This window comes from Opisthocomus hoazin, chromosome 19 (assembly GCF_030867145.1).
Source record: "Opisthocomus hoazin isolate bOpiHoa1 chromosome 19, bOpiHoa1.hap1, whole genome shotgun sequence".
NCBI classification, from domain to species: Eukaryota; Metazoa; Chordata; class Aves; order Opisthocomiformes; family Opisthocomidae; genus Opisthocomus; species Opisthocomus hoazin.
Window position 1 is genome coordinate 15,011,815 of NC_134432.1, and position 25,956 is coordinate 15,037,770.

At 62.0% G+C, this 25,956-nt stretch overlaps 1 protein-coding gene across 2 annotated transcripts in view; it reads left to right on the top strand.

Annotated features, from left to right (window-relative positions):
* Positions 1-3,327: 3,327 nt before the first annotated feature.
* NOTCH1 (notch receptor 1) overlaps positions 3,328-25,956 on the top strand; it is a 45,482-nt gene continuing 22,853 nt past the window's right edge. For both annotated transcript variants that reach the window (XM_075439365.1, XM_075439366.1), the window contains exons 1-4: positions 3,328-3,508; positions 5,126-5,207; positions 23,776-24,038; positions 24,373-24,711. In XM_075439365.1, coding sequence (XP_075295480.1) covers positions 3,451-3,508; positions 5,126-5,207; positions 23,776-24,038; positions 24,373-24,711 — 742 coding nt within the window. In that variant the 5' untranslated portion in view covers positions 3,328-3,450. The remainder of the gene's footprint in view (positions 3,509-5,125; positions 5,208-23,775; positions 24,039-24,372; positions 24,712-25,956) is intronic.

Sequence of the window (25,956 nt, forward strand, 5' to 3'; positions counted from 1 at the left end):
AGAAGAGAAGGCTGCGAGGGGACCTTATAAATGCCTACAAATATCTGAAGGGTGGGTGTCAGGAGGATGGGGCCAAGCTCTTTTCAGTGGTGCCCAGTGACAGGACAAGGGGCAATGGGCACAAACTGAGGCACAGGAAGTTCCGTCTGAACATGAGGAGGAACTTCTTCCCTCTGAGGGTGACGGAGCCCTGGCCCAGGCTGCCCAGGGAGGTTGTGGAGTCTCCTTCTCTGGAGATATTCAAGACCCGCCTGGACAAGATCCTGTGCAGCCTACTGTAGGTGACCCTGCTTCGGCAGGGGGGTTGGACTAGATGACCCACAGAGGTCCCTTCCAACCCCTACTATTCTGTGATTCTGTGATTCTGATTCTGTCCCCAGCCGGCACAGGCACGGCAGGGACCCCGACCGCCCCGTGTGCCCGGGCACGGCCACGGTGGTCTGGCGGGGCTGGGAGGGCTCTCTCCAGTTTCGGGGAGAGAGCCCCCGAGCGCAGCTGAGCTGAACACGCCGTGCTTGCTGCATGTGGAGAACAAGCCCGGGCAAAGCTACGGACGGTGTTTGCAGGCGGGTAGAGCCGAGATGCTCCCTGCTCACCGGGCCCTGGCAGGGAGGGAGACAGGGAGAAGATGGAGAGAAAAACAGCAGCAGCCTCCATCTCCAAGGAAGCCCGAGTGGTGGAAACCTCAGGCTGCCCTCGCAGCTGCCTTGCCCCTGGCCGGGGCTGAAGATGGTGGCATGGTCATGGTGGCACACAGATGTTGCTCAGCCGGGGGGGTGGCTGGGGCTGAAGGTGGTGGCACGGTCGTGGTGGCACAGGGACATTGCTCAGCTGGGGCGGTGGCCGGGGCTGAAGATGGTGGCACGGTCGTGGTGGCACAGGGACGTTGCTCAGCTGGGGCAGTGGCAGGGGCTGCAGCCCACTGCTCAGCCGCTGACATCCTGCTCTTGTCTGCGGGGGGGATAAAATGGGGGGAGCACCCGCTTCCCCACCAAGGGTGGAAGATGAGGATGAAGAGGCACAGCAGCAGAGCGCTCGCATCCTTTGGCATCTGGCGTTTGCCCTTGGAACGCACCGACGGCCCGGCCTTGCCCCTGCTCTGCCGCCGCGGAGTGAGGCGAGCGGCATCTCCCGGGGTGCTGGAAGGGTTCGGAGGGGGCTCCAGCTCCCGGCGGCACCCAGATCCGGAGCGGCACCGCGCTCCGCTCGGAGCCCCGAGCCCCCCAGCCGGGTCAGGGTGCTGTTTTAGAGCCCGACGCGGCGAAGGCAGGAGGAGCAGGGAAGGAGGGGAGAGCGCGGGAGCGAGGTGCCGCCGCGGGGCTGGCTCCTTTGATCTGACGAGCAGACTCTGCCCTTCGGCCGGTTTAATTGTTTCACACTTGCTCTGGAAATAATTTACGACAGGAAGCAGCGGGGTAACACCGGGCCTGGCATGGGACGAGCTGAGCCCGGGGGGCTGGCGGAGAGGTGCCCTGTGATGAGAGGTGCAGATGACAACGGTGTCACCTCCTTCCCCTTAACCCGTCCCTGGCCCTCGCTCCTCTGTCCCAAGCTTGCAGCCGAAGACCACCAGCCGGCCCCGTGAAAGAGCCATCAGACGGCCTCCAGCGCCCGCAGCTCGGAGGGGCTCGGGGGGAGACCCAGGATCCCGACAGGATTTAGGTGCCCCCATCCCCAGGGCAGTCGGTACCCCACATTCTCCGTGCTCCCCTTTTGCAGGCCCCGCGGCGCAGCGCTGCGGCGGGTGACACCACGCTGCCACGGCGTGACGCAGGGGACCGGTGTCGAGCAGGGTTGGCTGCCGCTACTCCGCGAGGAAGCATCACTCGTTAGCACCCACACACGGGCTCATCCCGGCAGCCGTGCTCGGTGGGTACAGCCACCCCCCACCCCCCTGCAGCCACAGCCCTCGGGTGACACCAGCGAACACCAGTTTAAGCGCTTTAAGCTGGGCTCAGGGCCTGGCAGGGTTTCAGGTGGGACGTCCCTGCGCTCCCACCCCGCAGGCTCCGGGGCAGCTTGGCGTGCCGGGCTCGACCGCGGCGGAGCGTCGGCCGGGGGTCGGAGCGGGGCTCTGGGGACACGGGGACGTGGGCGCGGGATCCCGCAGGCAGCGCAGCGCGCGTGGGAAGCCTGCACGCGTCTGGGGGTTGTCGGGCTGCCTCGCAGGTTTGGCTTCCCCGCTTCTCCTAATTTATTTGTTTATTTGTTGACGCCGGCCGGGGCTCTGCCTGCGAGTTCATTAGTTCAGAGAGCAAAACAAACAACATCCGACCCCGGCTCCGCGGGCTGCCCGCGCGTACGGTGAGGGCGGGTGGGAAACCGCTCGCCGTACCTGCGCGCACCTGCGTCGTGGTGCGGGTCCGAGGGGGGATCCCACCCCGTGCCCCCCGAGCGCGGCCTGCACCCGGCTCCCCGGTGACCCGCGGGGGATGCTGAGCCCGAGCGCTGGTCCCCAGCGCAACCGGCCGTCGACAGCCGCCCCGTCCCCGCGCGTCCCAGGGCCCCTGCGCAGGGGTGCTGGGGGCCTGGGTCCTCGTGTGGCCCCTGAGCAGGGGCTGTGTCCCCCGGGCTGTGCAGAGGCTGGGGGGCTGCACCGGGGGGGCTGCGCGGGGGCTGTGCTGAGGCTGCCCCCAGGGCTGGGACGGGGCTGTACTGGGGCTGTGCTGGGAGTGTAGAGGGGGCTGAACTGGGACTGTGCAGGGTGTGCACGGGGGGGCTGCACCGAGGCTGGGGTGGGGGGCTGAACTGGGGGTGCCTGGAGCTGCACTGGGGCTGTGCAGGGGCTGCACTGGGACTATGGGGGGGCTGCTTGCGGGGGGCTGAACTGGAGGTGCCTGGGGCTGCCCTGGGGGTGTGCAGGGGCTGCACTGGGACTATGGGGGGGCTGCTTGTCAGGGGCTGCATGAAGGCACCTGGGGCTGTGCAGGGGCTGCAAGGGAGGGCTGTGCTGGAGCTGCACTGGGGGTGGGGGGTTATGGGGACTGCGTGGGGGGGCTGCTCTGTGAGCGTCAGGGGACTGCACGGGGCAGCTTCACTGGGGGTGTCCGGGGCCGCCCCGGAGGTGTCCGGTGGCTGCGTGGGGGGCTCCGCACCCGAGGTGTCCGGTGTCCGCACGGCGGGAGCCGCGCTGGGGCTGCCCGGGGGGGGCTGCGCGGACCCCCGCCGCCCCGCTCGGACCCTCCGTGACGGGAAGAGGGTTCCCAACCGCTGGGGGCAGGGAGGAGCGTCCCGCCCGGTGCCGTCCCGCGTCCCGCCCCGCGCCGTCCCGCCCCCCCCCCGCCCGGCCCGGCCCGCCGGGGCTGAGCAGCAGCGGGAGGCGCCGGCGCTCGGAGTCTCTGCGCTGGGGCGCGGTGTGTCCGGGGCAGCGCGGACCGGTACCGGCACCGGCACGGCCGAGGGCCCCCCGCCCCGGATCTATGCGGCTGTGAGCGGCGGGAGCAGAGCGGGATGGAGCGGCTCCTGGCCCCCGGCCTCATGGTGCTCCTGCTGCCCGCCCTGACGCGAGGTGAGGGCCGCGGCCCGGGGGGTTTGCCGGGACCGGGGGCACGGCGGGTACCCCGCGACGGCGGGGGGGGGGGGGGGGGGGGGGGGGTCCGGGACGCGGGGTCCCCGTGGGAACCGGGGCTCGGTGCCGCGGGGTGCCCCGGGACCGCGCTCAGCTCCTGCGGGGGGACCGGAGCTTGGCGGCGCCGGGGGAACCGGGGACGGAACCGTGCGGGGAGTGGGGCTCGGTGCCCCGGGGGGGGGGGGGGGAGAAGAGGGGCTTGGTGCCCCGGGAGGGGGCAGAACGGGGCTCGGCGCCGGGGGGCCGCGCTCGCTGCCGTCGGGGGGAGCGGGGCTCGGGACGGGCTGGGCCCGGCGGAGGGGCGCGGAGGGCGGCCGTGCTTCTGCCTCATGTTTCGCGAGAGCTTTTTTGACCGTTTTTTGCAAATTTGTTCTCGGTTTCCTGTTTCTTGAAAGTCAGGCGGCGCCCCCCCCCCCGCCCCGACCCCCCCCCTCCTCCCTCCCCGGGGCGGGTCCGGGCGCTTCGCCGCAAAGCGCTGGGAGACCGTCGGGACTGGGGAAAGGAGCCCGAAAAGTGCCCGGAGCGCGGGGAGCCGCCAGCCCCGGGGGGGGTCGGGGCCCTGCGGTGCCCCCGGGGCCGAGCCCGCAGCGTCCTGGGAGGGTTTTGGGGGGTGCTGCCTTCACCCCGCTCCGCAGCCCGGGCTGAGAGCTGTGCCTGGCCCCCGGCCCCTCGGAGGCGAAGTTTGCGGAAAGTTGTGCCCGGCTGAAGGGGTCCCCAGCACCCCACGCCGTCTGTCCCCCGTGGGACACGCAGCGGGGTGTCCCCGGGGGTGCGAGGGGCTCGGCAGCCATCCTGGTGAGAGCCCCCAGGAGAGCCCCCTGCCCCTCGGAGGCGAAGTCTGCAGAAGACTGTGCCCGGCTGGAGGGGTCCCCAGCACCCCACGCCCTCCATCCCCCGTGGGACACGCAGCGGGGTGTCCCCGGGGGTGCGAGGGGCTCGGCAGCCATCCCGGGGAGAAAGTTTGGTTCTGGCGGTGGCAGCGCGAAGCTGCAGTGGCTCGGTGTGAAGCTGTTGGGGCTGCACACGCGTGTCGCAGAAGCAGTTACCGCGAAGAGCGAGCGGGGCAGAGAAGGGGAAGAGCGAGCCGGGGTGGAAATCGGAAGCGATTCTGGTACTTTCAGCGAGTTGCTGTGGTAACTGTGCAGAATTTGGCTCTGAGGGCCAGACAATGAAACCTTTACTCATAGCAAGTTGTGACGGGCGACTCATTTCGTTACTGGGTTAGTGGTAACTACCGGGCCCTCGGGCGGATGGTTTTTCCCAAATGGCATTTGTCACTCAAGAGCCTGATCTGGGGTTTCTCTCTGTCAGTCCTCCCGCTGGAGGAGAAGGCAGAGCCTACCCTGCAGCCCACCCCGAGTTTATTTTTAGGCGAGCCTCCCCATGCTGGGGCCAGCGTGGTCCCTGCCCGCCTCCGTCACCCTGCATCGCCCCAGCCTGCGCCAGGGGTCTCGGCGAGCCGGTCCCCAGTCCGGGTGACGCCGGGGGATGCAGCCCTCACCCCCCCACTGCCACCCGGGACCTGCGCGGTGGGTAACGCTCTCCTTCTGTTTGCAGGTTTACGGTGCACACAGCTTGCCGAATCCTGCCTCAACGGGGGCAAGTGCGAAACTTTTCCGAACGGGACGGAGGTGTGCCAGTAAGTATGGAGGGAACCGGAGGATTTTCATCTCCCCCGACCAAAGTATTGACATGCATGTTGACTTTGCTTTGAAGGCTCTGGATTTAATAGGGCAAGATGCATTTTCTTTCCTTGAGTGGCAAGAATAACCTGCTTGTGTAGGAGTCGACGCGAGTTTGGCAGGATCGGGCTTTGTTCCTAGCTGGGTGGAAAAACATGGGCAAAGGGCCATGTTTTGCTGGTGTTAACCTATGCAGGCTGCCCTGCTGATGGAGCAGGAGGTAAGGCCAGCCCGCGGCGCTCGTTGGACCGTCGGACGGGGAGGGAGGCTGTCTGTCTGTCTGTCTTCCTTCCAGCGACTCCCTCCTGGCCCCGAAGCGTTGCCTTGCAGTCCCTTGCACCGTGGCAGTTCGTGGCGCGGCGTCCAGTGCACCTCCAATAAACGCGCAAGAGAGGTTTCGTGGCGCGGCTCCGGCCGCTGCGGCTGCCCCACGGATGTCCGTGGGTCTGCGGGGCATCGGCCAGGGGAACAGGGCCACCTCCTGCCGCAGCCCTGCCGGCGCCGGTGCCAAGCCGCGGTCCGGGCTGGCGTTCCTGGCACCCAGGCGGGAGCTTTCTCCGAGCTGGTTGTGGGGAAGCGGATGTGCAAAGCGTTGGGACTCTTTGAAGGACCAACCGACCCACCGCAGCGATGGCCGATTCACTCCAGGCTCCCAGGGAACAATAACCAAGAGAAATGAATAAGACTCCAGCTCCCTCTTTAAAACTATTCCATAAAAGAAATGTGAATGGGCAAGGCTCTGTTTTCCGGCCAGATTTCCCCTCTGCCTGCTGAACGTGGTCGGAGCTGAGAGCAGGCGGGGAGACGTTCCCACCCACCCCAGATTCCCAAAGAGGAAGTCCTCGGCGGAGGAACCCGAAGGCATTTCCAATCCCAACCTGTTGAATGGCAGTTTCCCTTGACAATGTCTGTGGCTTTTTTGCAAATGCGCCTGGGTGCCGTTACTGTGCCCGGTAGCCGGGCACCTCCCGCCCCCTTCTCCAAGCTGAGCCCCCCAACCCTTTGGTGCAAATAAATCAGCAAATCAATCAGGCACATGAGCAATTTAATGGACAAAGGCTGGGTCCCTTTGTGAGCCACTAATGAATGCACGCCACTTTTTTTTGCACAGAAGCCCTTACCAACGCTTGACGCTCTAAATCTTGTTTTCTTTCATTCAAAGAGCGACAGCTGGGATTCGGTCGAGATTCGGCAGCTATTGTTAAGGGAGGCAGATTAATGCTGTGTGACTAATCATGTATGGCTTCCCAGAATGCCCAACCCTCCACCCCCTCCCCAACCTTACACCCCTCCTTTTCCTTGTGGTCATTCTTCCCCTTTTTTCTGAAGTCTCTGCGACTCCTGATTTACATTTCATGTGCAGATGGTGATGGAATCTAATTAGATCTGATGTGTGCGAGCTCTATTCGGAGGAGAAGCCTCCAAAGTAGGCTTGGGGTGGGTTTTTTTTAAGAGAGAAAGTTAACTTTTAAAGAACTTCTGCGTTGCTAGCTGTGAATAACCGCCTCTCCCTTGGCTGCAGACGCTGGGATGGCTTCGCGAGTCTGTGCGAGTTATTTTTGCAGGAAAGCAAGGTGTGTGCTCTCAGTGTGTGAAAGTGCTTGTCCCGTGCAGGGTGTGCTCCGTGGGCGATGGGGACCGATATTAGAGGCACTGCCAGACTGGAGGAGGTGCAACTTTCCGAGGTATCCGATAGCAGCTCGCAAAATCCTGGTTTTTCACTTGTTTGAATATCTCTTTACGAGGAGTTTTGCTTCCAAGCTTCTTAAACAAAGCAGAGCCAAGAACACAGATACCAGACGCAGAGAAGCTTGGCACTGCCCTTTGGCGCCTGCGTGAAATGCACCATTTTGGCTGCTGGCCACATCTCCGCTCAGCCTGGCACTTAACAAAGTTTGGCCATAAAGCCCCATTGTGCTGCCCCCACAAATCCAATTAGAAAGTGGAGTGAAATAAAGAGCGTACGAGGGAGACGCTGCTGCAGCGGACAAGCGTCCCGGCGTTTGTGGCGGGAGAGAGCGAGCTGGGTGACACGGAGACGACTCTGATAACACCAAAACCGAGTTATCAGCCCTGTTACGGAAAGGGAATTGGCGGTGCGAGACGAGGAGCTTTCTCTGCCTTTATTATTTTACAGCGCTAGTTTGTAAAACTCCAGGTGCCTTATCTTGCTTGTCCCTTTGCCAGGCAGTCCGGGGCACGCAGGACTTTAACAGAATGGAGAGGACTGAGCGTTCGCTCGACTGGAGGGCTTGCAGCAGGAGCGGCCTGATGAAGCCACCCTTGGAGCTGTTTGCCATCTTGGCGGGGGTGGCCGGGTCTCTCGGTGCTGGAAGAACAGCGGCAGAGTTTTGTGCATCGTGCACGAACCCCAGCTGAAGGTGCGGGGTGTTTCTGTCCTGTGCATGGCACCTGCGCCAGATCTGGAGCTTGACGAGGTCCGGGCTGCCGCGGTGTTGGCGTGTGGTTTCGCGGCGCTGGGGAGCTGTGGCTTTCCAGAAAAGGCGCTCACCTTTGACTAAGGCATTTTCCCAGAGAAAATGAGAACGTTTTCTAAGAGGTCGTTTTGACTTCTAGTGGTAGCTCCTAATTAGACTGTTGGGTAACTGTAGTTGTGACTGGCATCTCCGCAAATGAGCGGGGCTGATTTTAGATTGCTGTGCCATGTGACATTTATTCCCAGGACCTCCCTTGCTCCACTAGTTAAAAGCAGATGGCATGAAAGAGGGCCGAGTTTCAAACCCCGCTCCACCAGCCTTTCGCCGTTAAAGTCGGAGGAGCTGTGTCTGGGTTGTCGTACTCTTGCCCAGAGAAGCCAAACAGACGGCAGAGGCAAAGAGTAAGTTCAGTTAATCAGCAGGCTTGCGCTGAAAAGGGGGAAAAGTCGGTTTGCTAAAGTACTTCCTCTGTTTATGAATCAGCGCGGCGCTGCAGTTCAGCCGGGGCGATGGCTCCCAAGCTGGTGCCCGCTGCCCCCACCAGCTTCCACAGGCAACGGGCCAGAAACCTTGGAAGAAACATTCAGAGGGGGACCGGAGTAGCAAGAGATGATTATTTTAGCTCAAAACTCTTGTCGGGAGACGACCAGGAAGACAGGGGAGGGATCTGAGCTCTGCAGCTCTCTGCGCCCTTCAAGTTATTCAACTGCTCAGTCACTGTTATCTCATTGTGAAGGGCGGAAGTTTCCTTCTGGTTTGGTTTTTCTCATGTGCTTTAACCCAACGTTATTTCCATGAAATAATAACAAAGAAAAAATGCGGTCTCCGTGCTGGAGAGGAAGAGGGTGGAGTGTTGAACAATCAACCAGAGGAAGCTCTTAAAGAAGTAGACGAGCGGTGATTCAGCCATGTTGAGAACTCTTGATGGCTCTTTCGAGTCTGATCTCATTCTCGGAAAGAACAAGGTGGAAATGGGTAAGAGGGTAAATCAAAAATACAAAAGCGTCACCTGTTGCAGATTCCAGTGGAAGAGAAACTTCACTGAGAAGCCCAGCTGGTGAGGTTACTGGGACGGCAGTGGGATTTTTGAGCTCTTTCTAGAAGAATCTGTTTACATCTCTCCTCTCTGCAAGGCATCTTGGTGATTGATCTTGATGAGATCAGTTGTTTCAGGTGGTACCACTGACTCCTGCTAACTTGCCTTAGGATTTTAGTGGTTGGTCTGAGGTTTTTCACCTGATTTTTCTCATGGCTTGGATACTTGTGATGGCCAGAGGGTTGTACTGCGTTTGGGCAGGGGCCAGCATGGGTCACGTGCAAGAGGAGATATCTCAGTAGGTCCCTCAGCAGTACCTGCAGCATGGAGGTGAGCAGGAGAGACGGAGTGATGCCTGCTGAGATGAACTTGCTCAGGGACTCCCTGGGACGCAGAGGGGGTGAGGTATTCGCAGTGGTCATCACCCTCACCAGAGGGTACTTGGAGCTGTTAAATGTGTGATGCAGCGCACGGGGCTCTGCTCCATGGACAGCTTCTGGAGGTTGCTCACTTCGTTGTACGGGATGCGTTTTACTCCACCAAAATCTCTTCCATCTCAACCACCTGACTTGCTGCCTGCCTGCCTGCTGGAAGCCAAGCTACGTCCGTTTGTTCCAGCTGATACTGCATACCCTGCTCTCACCTCCAAGGCCGTTACGGTTTGTTGTATGTAACATGAGGGAGACACGTATAAGTCATTGCAAGACCAAGCTATTCGCCAATTAAGGGCTTGGATAACATAATCAGCAGGCAGTTAGCAAGTTTTAAAATAACATTGTTTGGAAATTAACCTGCTCTTTCCAGGCCTAGAGGCGTGCTGACCCTTGTTTTGCTCGTGTTGGTAGGTGTCTCGAACGGTAACGGTGTGTGTACATGAGTGGAATGTGAAATTTATAGAGCATCAGGGTGTTTAACGAGGGAGTAGCCTCGGGGTGCACTCGCCAAGAGCTGGTAAGCTCTGGATCTGGATGGAGACTTCTCCACGGTTAACATCTCGCCAAACTCCAGGTGAAGGTTTTAGACCACGTGGTGGGGCTGCGGAGTGGAAGAGCCTCTGGGGTACAACTTAACTGCCCTGGGAAAGCAGACCTGCAGTGGGGTCTCAGTTGAGTCCTGCCTCCATCCTGGGGGCCAGGAAGGTGGTCGGGTTCTGTCTGCTTCGCCGCAGGTGTGTGGCTGTGTGTCCAGCCAGCTCGTGCTGCCGCCCGGGATGGGGCAGCACCATGGGGCACTTGGGCTGCTCGCTCCCTGCTCCCCAGGCTGGTCTTGGGCTGACCTCCTGCAGCCCTTCACTTTGGGGACCAGGGTTAGAAGGGCCATCAGGCTGGAAAGGTGAAGGTCTGGGGTGATTCCAGATGTTTTCCGAATGGTCTTTTCGTCTCGTTGCATGCCCTTGGCACACAGCGCCGAGCCCCAGAGCCTGGAAGTGGCTGTGCCAGAATCCTGCAGGTCTCTGAAGCTGTCCTGCTTGCATGGTGTCCTCGTGAGCCCAGATTTGCTGTGGGTAAGAGGCATCCCAGCTTCCCCAGTCTGTCCACAGAAGGGCCCCATCCTGCAGTGCCGGGCTCCTTGGGGTTGGCCTCGACAGGTATCGGCAGCGGCGGGTTGGTGTCACCACTATCCAAGGACTGCTGGCCATGGGCGTTGTGCTGGGTGCTCACCAGCCCGGGGCTGTGCTCACGCGTTGGTCTGGGGTAAAAGCGCAGCTGCTCGCGTCGGCCAAAGATCTGGAAGAAGCATGGAAATGCTGCTCTGGAGCTGAGGGGGGACGTTGCGTTTTCACTTCTTGGGCGTCTGAAGGTGGAGGCATCCAGGAGCAGAGGGCTGTGAGGGTCAGGGCCCTGCCTTGGGACCGCTGGCGTCAGCAGGGTCCGAGCAGGGGCTCTGAAGGGCTGAGGAAGCCCCAGCTGGGCTGAACAGCACAACTCTCTGTACATCTATCGCGTGAGATGTTGGGAAGCCTTCACAGCACCCCGCTAGGTCTCAGTGACACCAGACCATGGCAGCTCCCATCCGCCCGCTCGGCAAGCCCCAGGAGGGTTAGGGATGCCCACCTGGGGACACCCCAGTCTTTACTCTGGCATCGGAGAGTTGCTGGCAGAGCAGCTCCACGCTGCTTCCAGCTGGCTGTCTGGCCGAGGTGTGATGGTGCTGGTTCAGACTTCACAGAATCACAGAATCACAGAATAGTAGGGTTTGGAAGGGACCTCTGTGGGTCATCTAGTCCAACCCTCCTGCTGAAGCAGGGTCACCTACAGCAGGCTGCACAGGACCTTGTCCAGGCGGGTCTTGAATATCTCCAGAGAAGGAGAAGGACTTCTGTGCCCTTGCCTGGATTCGGCTTTCCTCGGTGCGGAGCGGCGCTGGGACCCGTTGCAGCACCTCCGTCTACAGCTCCTGCGTGTGACCAGTGGGTCGGGTCACCTTGCCTCACCTCCCTGCGTTGGCGAGTGCCCCGCGGGCAGGGGTCTGCAGCACGGGACGATGCCGGGGTGTCCACGTGCATCAGGCGAGGTCCACTTGGTGCCTCAGTGTCCCTGGTAGAGGTGAATTAGGTGATGGAGGTGCCCATTGGTAAGTGCAGCGCTTGGTGCAAGAGGTGCAGGATCAGGACCACAACTAATGCCCATGTGAGGGATTAGGGATGGGGGGGAAGACATTTGGCTGGGGCGTATGGGGAGCTCTGCCCTAGAATAGACTATTTTCAGCTGGAAGGGACCTGCAGTCGACTCTAACTGATGGGGATCCTGCCCACCGCCCCGTGCGCAGCAGGGCCGGTGCTGTGCTCACAGCCAGCGATGTTCCACGTCTGTTATCCTCGTTAGGGCTACGAGGATGATGAGGGGACTGGAGCATCTCTCCTACAAGGAGAGGCTGAGGGAGCTGGGCTTGTTCAGCCTGGAGAAGAGAAGGCTGCGAGGGGACCTTAGAAATGCCTACAAATATCTGCAGGGTGGGTGTCAGGAGGACGGGGCCAGACTCTTTCCAGTGGTGCCCAGCGACAGGACAAGGGGCAATGGGCACAAACTGAAGCAGAGGAAGCTCCAGCTGAACAGGAGGAAGAACTTCTTCCCTCTGAGGGTGACGGAGCCCTGGCCCAGGCTGCCCAGGGAGGCTGTGGAGTCTCCTTCTCTGGAGATATTCCAGCCCTGCCTGGACGCGGTGCTGTGCAGCCTGCTGTGGGTGACCCTGCTTGGGCAGGGGGTTGGACTGGGTGACCCACAGAGGTCCCTTCCAACCCCTAACATTCTGTGATTCTGTGTCTGCGAGGGGCTGTTGGGAGCACAACGCCGGTGGGATGTGGGCAGTGTGCGCTCCGGGTGTGCTTCCCTCGCACAGCAGTAATTAATGTCTGCTCCAAAGTTTCGCCCGTCATGTCCTCCCCTTCCCCCGTGGCAGCCTGGAGTTAATATTGGAAAATTCAGTTAAACAGTTAATGTTTAGGCCCTGGTTATTAGGCTCCTGCACATTTCCAGCAAAGGGAGCGGAGTTGCATTTTAATGGGAAACTTTCACGCTCAGTCAAGTTGCAAAAATTTATTTGTGCAGAAGTCATTTTCTTTTAACAAGTTTTCACCCTAATTCCCTTCCCCAAAATCTGAATTTAATGGTATTTATATGGGAAATGGATTTATTAAGTTTTAATGATGCTATAACGTTGCCCTTATTTAACGGCAGGGGCACCCTGCAGGCGAGCGGCCGTGTGGTGGTGGGCCGGGAGGGCTGGGTGCCGGCAGCGGTGCCGGTGGGCTGGGGAGCCGCTTGCTTTGGGCTCCATCAAAAGTCAGCGTCGGCGGTGCTGGGCTTCGCTTGGACCTCCAGGGCGGTGCAGGATCAGTCCCAGGCTCTGCAAGGGCTGGGGCTGCAGGGCTGAGCCTGGCCGCCTGCTGCCGATTCCTCCTCATCCTCCTCATCCTCCTCTGTGGCTCCTGGTGCGATGTGACGCTGCCGTGCCCACCGCGACTGTCCCCAAGAGGAGGAACGGAAGGAGCCTTTGGCGCTGGGGCTCTTCGCTTTGTCAGCTGCTCTGTCCCGTGTGCCCTCGTGAGACAGCCGGTGTCAGCGGGGCGGTGGGGACCCCGAGGACCATACGCTCGCTGCTGGCATCGCTGCCGTGGGTGGCTGAGTGTTTCTGAGCGTGCAGGGGTTGATTTTCAGGTGGAAATTATCTGCTGTCGACGAGCAGCACGATGAGGAGAGCACGTCCCCAGTGCTCCCGCCCCACCGGCGCATCCTTGCGCTGGGGGATCAGGAGAAGACCCCCGCAGAGGCACCCATTGCCGGTTGACCCATGGGGTAGCTCACCTCGGGGCCGGTGGAGGAACGTGGCTGTCGGCAGCGGGATGTGCCGGCTCCCGCCCGCTGCCCGCCAGCTTCGGGGCGGGCTGGGAGAGTGACCCCACAGGGGAGCAGCCCGGGAGGAGGGGGGCCTCTCCCCGGCCCCCAGCCCCTATTAAAATGTTAGACACAGACCTCCAAGTCAAAAGGCAGGGCGACAGACGGCCCTTTCACAGGGCCCGCTGCTCCCCACAAAAGGGGGGTTTCCAGGGGAGGGGGGCAGGAATGCGGGCTGCGGCCGGAGGGCAGAGCCGCCGCCATTGTCCCGCTCCCTCGGCGCGGGCGTCATGTTGACACAGGGATTTCTGCCGGCAAAAGGTGTCGGAGGCAGAGGCTTCCCTCCCGCCCTCGCCGTTTCCTTGGTTAAACTCGGCAGCCGCAGAAATCCCGGGACGCAGATCCCGGGAGCAGACACCCGTCGGCTCGCAGGGGCTTGGTGTCCCCCAGGCCACAGCTTCCAAGGGTTTTTGTTGCTAATAACTATTTTTCGGGAGCTTCGCTTTGCTTGCAAAGAGAAACCAGCAACTTCGTGGCTGTGAGGTTGGGGGGAGCTGGCTCCGTCGCTCTCCCGCCTTTGTCCGCTCACCGTCTCGCCGAAACAGCCCCGGCGCGCGTCGCTCTGCCTTGCGGTGGGGTTTGTGCCGCGGGAGCACCCATGTGCTCTGCCAGATCCCACAGTATCACACAGAATAGTAGGGGTTGGAAGGGACCTCTGTGGGTCACCCAGTCCAACCCCTGCCGAAGCAGGGTCACCTACAGTAGGCTGTAGAGGACCTTGTCCAGGCGGGTCTTGAATATCTCCAGAGAAGGAGAGTCCACAATCCCCCCCTCCTCCTGTTTATATCGCAGCTAAATATAGCTCGTTTAAACTCTTGGTGGCTGTTCAGATCCTAATCTCAGGTTTTATGTTTGGGATCAGACGAGTGGGATGGTGGGGTGACGCATGGCCCGGGGGGGAATTTTCCATATTTGGCTCTCGGGCAGCGCGGTGTTTAGCCAAAACTTGGTTTGAGGGGGGAAAAGGGAAAAAAAAGAAGAGAGTTCGTCGTCGCGTAGTGAGATGGTGACACCGGTGCTGCGTGCGTGCCTGGGGTCCCGGGAGCAAGGCAGCGTGAATTTGCCCTGCGCAGGCAGCAAGTGTGGGCAGCGCTGTGTCCGGATGGGGTGAAAATGGGCATTTACCCCAAAAGGGATGGGGAAGGGAGCGTGGCCTCGGGCACCAGCAGTGACGGGCTGGCAGGTGGCCTGGGGAGGTGGAAATGCCCCATCTCCCCCATATTCCGACTTTTCCTTCTGCAGGCTTAAAGGATAAAACATTTTTAAAGGGAGAATGTTAACAAATGAAAAATCAGAAGCAGGAGTGGTTGCAGCGGGCGCTCTCGAATGCCACGGCTGCTGGGCAGCGCGGCGGTGGAAGAGAGGAGCCGGGTCACTGCATGGTGTCAGACAGGCCCCCGGTCACCGGCGCGGCCGCTTGCTTGAAGACCTCCCCCAAGACCCTCGCCCCGCACTGCGGGCGGGCGGTGGGACCGGCTGCGGCCTCAGCCCGGGTCGTTTTCCCTGGGGATGCTCCGCTGGGAGCGCATCCTCCGTGGTCGCCCCGTAAGTGGGCTCCTCCCGGAGAAGGAGCGGGGAGAGCAGAGCTGAGCGCAGGGCAGCCGGGTCCCACAGGCAGTGGGGCTGTGCGGATTTACGCCGGCAGAGGATGTAACAAACGTCGACTGGGGGGGAAAATATATTTCATAGCAGCCATTGTTGCGGGTGGGAATGAGGTGGCTTTGTCTTGGTCTCTTCCTTCGACGTCTTTCATGTTTATTGTGAATGAAGCCCCACTGGAAGGCAGCTCCTTCCCAGGTAGCCGGTTACCACCCGGAGAATAGCCTGGCCACTCTGCTTACTAATGGGATTATATTGTTTTTCATTACAGTGGGAACTTTGATTCCCAAACTGTCCTGACTAATGTCTGCTTAAGAAACAAAGCCAATTTTTTTTTTTCCCTCTCCACTGCTGGTAGGAGGAACAGCGCTCTAGCTCGTTTTTCCCCCACTCCTGTCCATGAGTATATCCAGCTTTGGGAATTCCTTTAGTTTCTCTCCAGATGAAAGTCGGGGCCTTAAAATCTCAATTAGATGGCTTGGGCTAGGTCAAAAATGAAATGGAACAAAAAAAAACACATCAAAGACTTCGTATGGCACCGTTGTTTAATTAAAGAAGACTGGAGATCTGCTCTTGCTTTATTAACCTGATGTCACTCGAAGTAACCTGCTGCTTTGCCAACCACCTTCCCTGGGTGAAACTCCGCTTTTTTCCCAGGCTGCTGTCCCAGAGTGTTTAATAAAGCAGGGCCTGGATGGGACTTCATAAAAAAACCACCAGATTGCTCGAGCGCTGGGTTTTGGTGCCGGGAGCCGCGTTGCGGCTGCCGGAGGTGTTTGTGGGGTGATGCCGGCGCTGGGGCAGTGCAGCCGGGCTGGCGGGAGCTTTGGGGTGCATCGCCCGGTCGGGGGGCCCTACATGGGCGAGGGGGAGCTGGGCAGCTCTGCGTTCTCTGCCGAGGCGAAGTCTTCGGTTTCTTAACGGCCGCGTGTGGCAGAAACCACAGAGCGAAGCTGCAGGTGAAGCGCGGTGAGCCCGGCCGTGCCCGCTGCCGGGAGGCGGCTCGAGCCAGGGCAGGAGGGAGCATCCACGGCCCCGCGTGCCCCAGGGAGGTCAGGGCAGCATCCAAAAGTGTTCCCTGTCTCCCTGCACCCATGTTCCTTCTGCCGGCTCCTGGGGTGCCGTGCCACCCCGAGCAGGGGGGCCATGCCCAGACAGGGGCAGAGCGGGAGGTGGGACCGAGCGCAGGGTGCTGAGCTCTGCTTTCCCAGCAGGGTTGTTTTCCGGGCCTGTCTGCCTTCCCCTGGCTCCGGAGCGTGCTCCTGTGCTCAGCGGGGCGTTTCCCATTGCTGGGAAGCCATCCCGTGGGCAGTCGTAGGCACCTGCGGTCCCCGGTGATGCCCTGCGCAGGAACACGGGAGGGGCTGGTGGTGAGGCCATGGAACAAGAACGAATGCAAGAAGATGGCGTGGGAAGGTGGAATAAGAAGCAGATCTGATCCCTCAGTGACTCGGAGACGTGTCCCTGAGCACCGGCCCTTTCTCTGGGCGGATTGGAGCTGGGGGAGATCAGTAGGGGGGAAGGGTGTAACTTCAGGAGAAAGCTGGGGTGTTGCTTGCAGGCTGTGCCAGGCGGGAAGCCACTGGCACAACTGGAAAAGTGACTCTGGTGCGTGGATGTCTGGTGGAAGGCAAGCTCACCGCCCGGGGTCTGCAGCTGCTGGGGCTGCACGGGGGAACGGGTGGAAGCAGGCGGTTGTGGTTCCCGTTCCTAAGCCCAAGGTAACGACGGTTACCCCGAGAGGTGTGGGGACGGTGGGGCAGGGTCGCGTCACCGCTCTGCGCCTGGGAGCAGCGTGCAGTGGCTGTGGTCCTGCTAAGGGAGACTCTCCTGCTGGTTATTTCTCCTTCTCTCAGCAGTTGCCAGCAAACACATGAAATCGGAGTGTCCTGCTCACATTTGGCCACTTGCTTCACTCGTGGGGTCCAGACCAGGCTGGCACAGGCGTCCGCTCGGTCACGCAACGCGTTTGCTGGTGCGGAGGACTGTGGTGGTCCCTTGCTGGGGACCCTCTGCACCACGCAAGGTCACCATGGTGGTTTCTGCACCACTTCTGCGCTGAAGTGGCTCTGCTGGGGACTCTGGGGCGGAGGGCGCGGAGCTTGTCTAGGACAGCTGCTTCGGGACGCGGGTACCACGGAGCAGAGAGCGGCATCCCCAAAGCCCAGCCTGCACCTGCGGATGGGTGTCGGGGTGGGGGCTGCTCCCCCTGGCAGGGCAGACCCAGCGCCTGGGCGCGCTGCTGCTGCGGAGGCCACAGGGACTCTCCTGGCCCCGTGAGTCTCCAGGACCCCCAGAACGGGGCTTGAGTCAAGACCCGAGCCTCTGCTCCTTGGCTTTCTCACGGTGCTCGTACCTTGGGGAAAACAACCGCGGCCGTTTATGCTTCCAGCAGATGAGGGTGAGGAAGAGGTTATGTGATAGCAGCGCAGATAAGCAACAGCCTGGACGCGGGGCTGGCGGTGGGGACGGGGCTCCCCACCAGCCCCCCAGCCCCTCCCGCAGCGTATGGGGCACAGCCCCGTGGCCGTGCCCAGCTTACACCTGGTTTTCATTTTGCTTGTTGGTTGATTTTGTGCGTTTTAAGCCCGAGGTGGGTTTTACCTCCAGTCCTGCCACGGTCTCAGCCCTTGGGGGGACGCTCTGGGGCTGGGCAGGAAAGTGGTGGGTGGCGTGAGCGCGGGCGTTCTCAGCTGTGGGGTGATGCAGGCTGAGCCCCCGCATCCAGGGCATCCCCCATGCGCCCGGCACCTCTCCAGCAACCCCGGGCTGCGCTTGTGCGGGGCTGACGCGTCCCCAGTTTGAACAAAGCCCCTGTGCCACCATGCAGAAGCCGTGCCGGGGTGGGACGGGCTGCGGGAGCGCCTGGGTGTCATCTGTGCCGGCCGTGGCAGATGGCAGCTTAGCGCAGAAAGGAAAACATTAGTCTTGGGTCAGAGGTCGCAGAAACATCTGCCTCGGGATGCTTTCAGTGCCCGCATTGCTGCGGAGGGACAAAACCTGTTGCTGGTGGGTCGGAGGAGAAGCCTCGCGCGCTGCAAGCGGGGAGAGAGCGAACAAAAGGCCGGCGGCGTGCGCGGAGCCGCACGCACCCAGCACCCGGCGCAGCGGCTGTGGGCTGGCGGGGGGCCGGGATGAGCACCCCAACACCCCAACTCTGCCGGTGCTGCTCATGGGGCGAGGGGGTGCTGGAAGCTGCGGGGCAGGCAGACGCGTGGTGCGGGGCTGGGGCAGCGGCGTGGCGGCGGAGCGCGTTGGCGCGCTGAGGTTTCTACTGCTCATCCACGGTTTTGATGCTGTGATCTGCCGAGCTTTTCTGGAGCCCTGCTGAAAGGGCTGCAGCGCTGGGCCGTCGTTTGTAACTCGTTAAGGATGCGCAGCAGACACAACAAATGCACGTGCCCATGCTGAGCAGATCCAGATTTGGCCTGGGCTCGGCGCTGGGAGCGGGGTGGGAATTCGGGGCCGCTGTTCCCGTTCCCAGGCCATCCCTCGGGACTCAGTGTCTGACCTTGGACAAGGCCTTCTCCATCACCCTTCACATCGCCCATGAATCATGCCGGAGATTTACAGGCTGAGAGCGCGGTGCATTATTAATTGCGCCTCCCCCCTCGCAGCCGTTTGCGCTCCGGGCGCGGGTGCTTGCTCGGGGCTGGCGTGGAGGGGGAAGATGTGTCCCAGCTCAGTGTCATGGGAATCCGGCCCCCAGCCTCTGCCTGACCCCCCGAAACAAAACACCACCAGAACGGGCGGCAGCCCCAGACGCTCGGGGGCTGTAAATCAGTGCGTTCGCACCTGCGAGGAGCACGTGCAGCATCCCCATCCGCAGGGATGGGGACCAGCGGCTGCACCGCTGTCCCCTGTCCTGCCTGGCGCCTGGGTGACAGCCGCGGTCCCTTGGTTAGGTCACAGAAAATATGCTAGAAGTGAAGAGTTGTGAGAACATCCGCCCTGACTTGCTCCTTGTGCCGGCACGGTGCTGGGAGAGGGAGCATTGCGCGTCGGAGCGGGGCTCGGCCGTCGCCGGGGTCGGGATGCCATCACCCTCCGTCGCGGTCTGAAACGGCGGGGTGGGTCGCGGCGGGAGCGTTTGATGCCTCTGCAGCAGGTTAATGAGTCAACGGAAACGCTTCTCAGCTGCGTGCGCAGGGGAGGGAGAGACACCCGTATTTTTAGCCGCTCCTGCCTGGGTCGGGAACAGGGCGTGCGTCACGCGCGGGGCTGGGAGCGTGGCTGCGCTGGCCTCTCCGGGGATGTCACGGGGGCTCCTCAGGACCCCGGGGAGCTCGGCTGCCGTTCACCACCTCCAAGCTGGGTTCTAATGGCCCTTCCAAGCTGTTTTGATCCTGGAGCAGCCACGCTGTCCTCTGCCAACGCATATATTTATAATTAAAGCATAGCTTTAATGTCTCTTCTGCGAATTTCCATAAGCTGCTTGGGGTTTGGTTTGGGTAGCCCTCGCTTGGGAAATGCCGAAGGAAAAACCACAGGGTGAGCTTCACCTGGCTGAGCCCGCGGGTGCGTCGCGTCCTCCGCGTCTGCTCACCTGCGAGCCCTGCCGCCACCACCCATCGGTGTGTTTTTTACAGAAAATAAAGCTTCGCTCCCTGGGGTGAACTTTAGGGGAGGTTTTGAGCCCATTGAGAAGTGGTTGGATGCATGAGGAGGCTGCAGCACAGCTGGGACCTGAACCTGGCTCTGCTGAATCCAGCCTTTCCAGACCTGGGAGAGCTGAAAAAGAACGTTGTCTTGGGTTGGCCTTGTTCTTCACCTGGTTTTTGATCTCTTGCTTTGCATGCGAGGCTGGTCCCCAGGCTTTCCCCTGCAGCTAGGGCTCTCGATAGCAGTTGCGGTCATCGGGCTTTTAAATGCAGCTCCAGAGTCTCTGGCTGTGTGTGAGCTCCGGGACCCACGCAGGGACGAAGCGGAGAAATTCATCCCATGGCTTCGGTCCGCAGCTCTGCCCTGTCTCCTCTCAGACCTTCTGCGCAGAAGAGTCCACTGATGGTGCAGGCGCGGTGTGGAAGCCACCGGGTGCGGGGCTGCCCGTGGGCACGTCCTGGGCGCTGCCGTGTGTGAGCAGAGGAGCGTCCAGCGTCCTCGTTTCGTGCTCTTGCTGAGCAGCAATGTCGCCGTCGGAGACCTTTTGCTCTGAAGCCTTGAGAAGGAGTGCATTAGGAAGAGTGTGGGCAGCAGGTCGAGGGAGGTTCTGCTTCCCCTCTGCTCTGCCCTAGTGAGGCCCCATCTGGAGTACTCTGTCCAGTTCTGGGCTCCCCAGTTCAGGAAAGATGAGGAGCTACTGGAGAGAGTCCAGCGGAGGGCTATGAGGATGATGAGGGGACTGGAGCATCTCTGCTACGAGGAGAGGCTGAGGGAGCTGGGCTTGTTCAGCCTGGAGAAGAGAAGGCTGAGAGGGGACCTTAGAAATGCCTATAAAGATCTTAAGAGTGGGTGTCAGGAGGATGGGGCCAGACTCTTTTCAGTGGTGCCCAGTGGCAGGACAAGGGGCAATAGGCACAAACTGAAGCAGAGGAAGCTCCAGCTGAACATGAGGAAGAACTTCTTCCCTCTGAGGGTGACGGAGCCCTGGCCCAGGCTGCCCAGGGAGGCTGTGGAGTCTCCTTCTCTGGAGATATTCAAGCCCTGCCTGGACGCGGTGCTGTGCCCCCTGCTCTGGGTGACCCTGCTTGGGCAGGGGGTTGGGCTGGGTGACCCACAGAGGGCCCTGCCAACCCCCACCATGCTGGGATTCTGGGATTCTGTGAAGGAGCTGAGGTGACTTAGAAACTGTGGAAGGAGTTTGAGAGGGCTCCCCGAGCTGGGAGCTGGCGCGGTGTGGACGATGGACATGCGAGGGCCGTCCCCGTCGCTGCCAAGGTCGTGGTCGTGGTTTGGGACTCGCCAGGCGTCCGTAGGGGGTCTGTGCTGCACAGCCCCTCTCTGTGCGTTGCAAACTCCTCCGTGGGGTGTGGTAAGGGGTACGGGATTTTAAGGATGCCCGTGTTGTATGGCTTTTTTTCGGAAGAGTTACTTCACCAGCGCTTCTCAGCAGCTGGAAATACCCCCTTTGCAGGGAGGAGAAAGGCGATGCGTGAGCGTACCCTGTCCCACCTGCCCACGCGTGCCCATCGCTCAGCTCAGCCCCTCTGACCAGGGCAGACCCGTGCCGAGCCCTTCCCCGGCGCCTGCCGCACCCTCCTGCCTTCCTGGGCTGATGGCGTCCGTAAACCAGACAGGTAGAAAGCCGCTTTCAGAAAAAATCTGCAAACTCCGTGCAACTTGAGGGGTTTCCTGAAGCAAAAGCCTGGAAAGCAGCCGGGGAGCCCGGCCAGGTGCAGGGCAGCCCCCAGCCTGGGCACTGCCAGCGGCCCCAGACCCCCAGTGCCTGCAGGTAGGGGCTCCCCTGCCCCCCGGGGGGGTTCCACCATCACTAATTAACCTCCTGGCTAATAACCGTGCCCGGACTCGGGCTGGGCTCTGCTCCGGGAGCTCAATCCACCACTTCCCTGCACTGAAATTGGAAACAGTCCGAAGACTAATTGGGTGGGAGGGCTTTCGGCTCCGCGCCCCTCGCCCCAGCCGCATTTAAGCCCCGCGGCGCGGGACCCCCGGTCCCCACCATCGCCCAGCCGAGCATCGCCCGCTGCCCGCCCCGCCGCCGTTCCCGCGCTGCCTCGCCGCTCTTTGTCCAGCATCAATTCTATTTATTTTTTTTTCCCTTATTCCCTTTTTTTTCCCGCCTTTTTCTCCCATTGGAGACCCTCGTGACGCTCCCCTTGTCCCCCAGCCGCCGCGAGAGCCCGGAGCGTCGCTGGCGCGGCGCTGTTACCGGATGACCGCACACTCGAGCGGTTTGCCGCCCGCACAATGGCCCCGCAGCCCCCCAGAAGCGCCGTCGCCCCACGGCCGCGGAGCCCCGGGCCCGGAGCCGTCGGCGAGCGGAGCGTCGGCCACGGGCGCCGGCAGCTGCTCGGCCTCATTAGGATGCACACCTGCTCCCCGCCGCCCTTTGTGTGCCGAGCAGATGCCCTGATTTATTATTATACACATTTTCTTTTTCATTTGGCCTGGATAATGCCATCTCATTAACTCAAAATGTCTCCGAATCCTGACAAATTCTCACACAATCCCCAACAATGAAATAAGAATTGGGTTAAAAAAAAAAAAGTAGGGGAAAAGGAGAGGGGGAGCGGGGCCAAAACGTGGTCCTGCCGCCGGCGCGACGCGGCGAAGCACTGCGGCTCCGGGCTGCGGCTGGCTAAGGGCGGGGGTTTGCTGGCTGAGCTTCACGGAGGAGCCCCACGCTCGTGTTTTGGGGTTTGCAGGCTGGTGGGCTCTGCGGGTGGGTGCTCAGGGCTGCAGCGTTGCCCAGGACCCTCCCTGCTCGCCCCGGCCGGCTGCCTGCTGCGGGAGCCATGGATGCTCTGCCCAAGGCTTGGGGACGCAAGGTCCCCCCAGCTCTGGTAGCGATGGGTGCGAGCACGTGGTGGGTGCCTGAGCCGCGACCTGCTGAAGCAGAAGGGGGAGCGTGGTCCCCAGTGCCGGGGTGCTGTCGTCTTCCCCGCTGTCACCTCCCGCGGCGGTTGCCTTATTCCAAGCTCGTGGCAGTGAGTGCAGCTGCCGCTGGATTTATTTCTGCTCTCGAGGCCTCCGAGAGCAGCCGGCAGCGCAGCGGGAGCGCAGCGTGCTCTGCTCTGCCGGCTGCGGTGGTGTTGCCGTCGCGGGGTGGGAGAGCAGCGTGCCGGAGTCGTCTCGCTCCTCCCGTGCCCTGCTCGCGGCGGCTGCTCGGCGCAGCCCAGCCGGGGCAGAAAATGCCCCTTCGGAAGCAGCGCGATGTGAGCAGAGCTGGTTGGGGACCCACATGTGGCACCTCACGTTGCAGAGGTGATAGAAGAGATGCTGTGCGAGAGGGTTTGCGCTGGGGAGGTGGTGGAGGACCTCGTCCCTGGGATCTTCTTCTGATGTCCGGTGCCCTCGTGCTCTCCGTGCACAGCTTTGCTCCATCCTCCCTTTCTCAAGGGGCCGCTCCCCACTCTGCGGGGTCCTTTGCCGGCCTCGTGTCCTGCCCAGCCTCGCTGGGACGGCCGCTGGGATTTGCCCTTGCAGCATGTCTGCGTTGCCTGCCCCGGTCATGCAGCAGCCGTTTCACAGAATCCCAGCATGGTAGGGGTTGGAAGGGACCACTGTGGGTCATCTGGTCCAACCCCTGCCGAAGCAGGGTCACCCAGAGCAGGCTGCACAGCACCGCGTCCAGGCAGGTCTTGAATATCTCCAGAGAAGGAGACTCCACAGCCTCCCTGGGCAGCCTGGGCCAGGGCTCCGTCACCCTCAGAGGGAAGTTCTTCCCCATGTTCAGATGGAATAGTTCCAGCCCTGTCAGCTGACGTCTGACAGATGGCTGAGCCGGTGGCTGCGTCGGGGGGGCCTTTCTCAGGATGCCCACGCAGAGGGACGTGGCAGCGGGGGCCACTCGTCCCTCCTTGTGCAGGGCTTGTCGTCCGGGAAGACCTCGGCTGGCTGCGAGGAGCAGGAACGTGTCCCACCTGCCACCAGCCAATGCTGAGCCCATGTTTGAGCGGTTTCGCAGGATGGAGGGGGGGTTTGCATCGCGCCGGGGGGGCAGGGACCTGGGGCGGGCAGGGACGGGCAGGGCGCAGGGCTATCCCCATGGCCCCGTGGGCCACTGTGCGGTTTCCTCTCCCTCGGGGTCTGGAGGTGCCCTGGGTTGGGTGTGGGTATGGGGAGCCCCTCCCGGCCCCACCACGTCACCTCTTGTGCCTCAGTTTCCTTTTCGGTAAGAGGGGTGGCAAAAAAACCAGCGTGTTGCGATGCGAAGCAGGACGTCGGTGCTGGAGGCTGCGGTTTTGCAAGTCAGCGCAGGCCCTGCGGCGGGGGACGCCTTGCTTCCCGGTGCCTCTTTCATCTCCCTCTCCTCAGCGCGGCGCGGCCAGGACAGAGCCTTGCGACCGCCAAACCCGACGTGCGGGGCTGCGGTGCGGGGTCGGGCGCGGGCGGGCGTCCGGGTCCACTCTGGCTGACGGCGTCTCGCCCGTGCCAGGTGTAGCGGTGCCTACGTGGGCGAGCGGTGCCAGCTCCCCAACCCCTGCCTGAGCTCCCCCTGCAAGAACGCCGGCACCTGCACGCCGGTGGTGCGCGGCGGCAGCGTGGACTATGCCTGCGCCTGCCGCCTGGGCTTCAGCGACGAGCTCTGCCTGACGCCGCGCGACAACGCCTGCCTCAGCAACCCCTGCCGCAACGGAGGCACCTGCGACCTGCTGACGCTCAGCGAGTACAAGTGCCGCTGCCCGCCGGGGTGGTCAGGTGAGGGACACGGGGACACGGGGACCTGGGGGGGGAGAGGGAGAGCCCGCCGCCGGGGTTTCCATATCCCCATGGATGGAGATGAATCAGCGTGCTGGGGGAAATGGGAACAGGGGGGGTCTGCGAGCGGGGGCTTGGGAGGGTCACTGGGTGGATGGGCTGCAAGCATCCTGCACAGGTGAGGGTTTTACAGGAGCGGAGGTGTGTGGGGGGGCAATTAGCTGCACCCCCTGTGAGCACACTCCCAGAGGTGGGTCTGCGCCCCAGCACGAAGATCGCTCCCGCCAAGCGCTGCCGTTTGCATCCTCATCCTCCCTCCCTGCCCCTTCCCCAGGCAAAACCTGCCAGCAGGCCGACCCCTGCGCCTCCAACCCCTGCGCCAACGGGGGCCAGTGCGTCCCCTTCGAAGCCCACTACGTCTGCCGCTGCACCGCCAGCTTCCACGGGGCCAACTGCAAGCAGGACGTCAACGAGTGCAGCATCTCGCCGCCCGTCTGCAAGAACGGCGGGAGCTGCACCAACGAGGTGGGCACCTACCAGTGCTCCTGCAAGCCGGCGTACACCGGGCAGAACTGCGAGCACCTCTACGTGCCCTGCAACCCTTCGCCCTGCCAGAACGGGGGGACATGCCGCCAGATCGGGGACACCACCTACGACTGCACGTGCCTGCCAGGTAGGGGCTGCCTCCGAGGCGGGGGACGGGGATAGGGGACCCTTTTGCCCCCCCTGAAGATGTAGTGCCCAAGCTGCTCTCGAGCTGTGGCTCTGGGAGGGACAAAAATGAGGGGCTGTGGGCTGGCTGAGCCGCCTGCGTTCGGGAAGATGTTGGGCAGCGGTGCCTGAAGAGGAGAGGTCATCTGGGGGCTTTTTGTACTTGGTGATTCACCGAAATAGCTCTTCCAAAGCCACTGCTTCAGCGGAGGCCCCTGTGCGGACGCTCATATTCCAGAATAAGAGTGCCTTTTTCCGCTTCAGCTTAATCCACTTCCAGAATGGAATAATTAGCCCGGAATAGCTATTTTGGAAAGTTTCCGAGTGCGAAGGGAGTTGGGGAAGGGAAGACCCTCTCTGTGCTCGCTGCTGCTCCCTCCGGCAAGCGCCAGAGCAGCCCAGCCGAGTTACAGCCTCCAAAATGAGGGGCTCTTGCAGGAGGGGGCCTGTCCTGGGAGCTCAGCACCCTGCGTGGGAGCTCAGCAACCTGCATGGGAGCTCAGCACCCTGCGTGGGAGCTTGGCACCGTGGACACTGGGGGAAAGAAAAGCAGCGGTGAAAGGGCTCCCTGACCCCAGCAAGCCCTTTCGCTTCTGCCCATGGGCAGCGGTCTGGAGCGCGGTCAGGGCAGGGAGCGGAAGGGGCCAGCGATGGCCGGCGCAGCGCAGAGCCCGGCTGCCCCGCGGTGCAGCCCCAGGCTCAGACCAGGCTGTGTTTGCTGCGCAGCGAGGGCTGTTTCTCGCCCGAGCCAGCCCTGCCAGCGGCAGACGCAGAGGGGACGCATCCGCTCTCTGCCTTGGAAGGAAGCTGCGGGCTGTGCTGCGCTGCCTGAGGACTCTCTCGTGGGATTGCTTTGATCTCTGCTGGTCGCCCGTTGCCCCACAGCGGCTGGGCAGGATGAGGCGTAGGTGGCTTCTCTGCTCTGCACCCCGGGGGGTGCTTGACATTACCGGGGGGAGCTCCAGCATCCCTCCACCATAGCCCATCGGGCTGGGCTAGGGTCTCGCAGCCAGCACCGACGTACCCGCATCCTGCCGGCAGCCCGGCCCGGTGCCGAGAGAAGATGCGCAATCCCTGCAGGGCAGCATGGAGGGGTCTTCTCGTGATCTCTGACGCAGGCTCAGAGGTTCAGCCCGCTTCCCAAAACTTTTGCCTGCAAGAACTCGGGAGACTCGTTAACCATCCAAAATGTGCAGGGCCCTGCGGG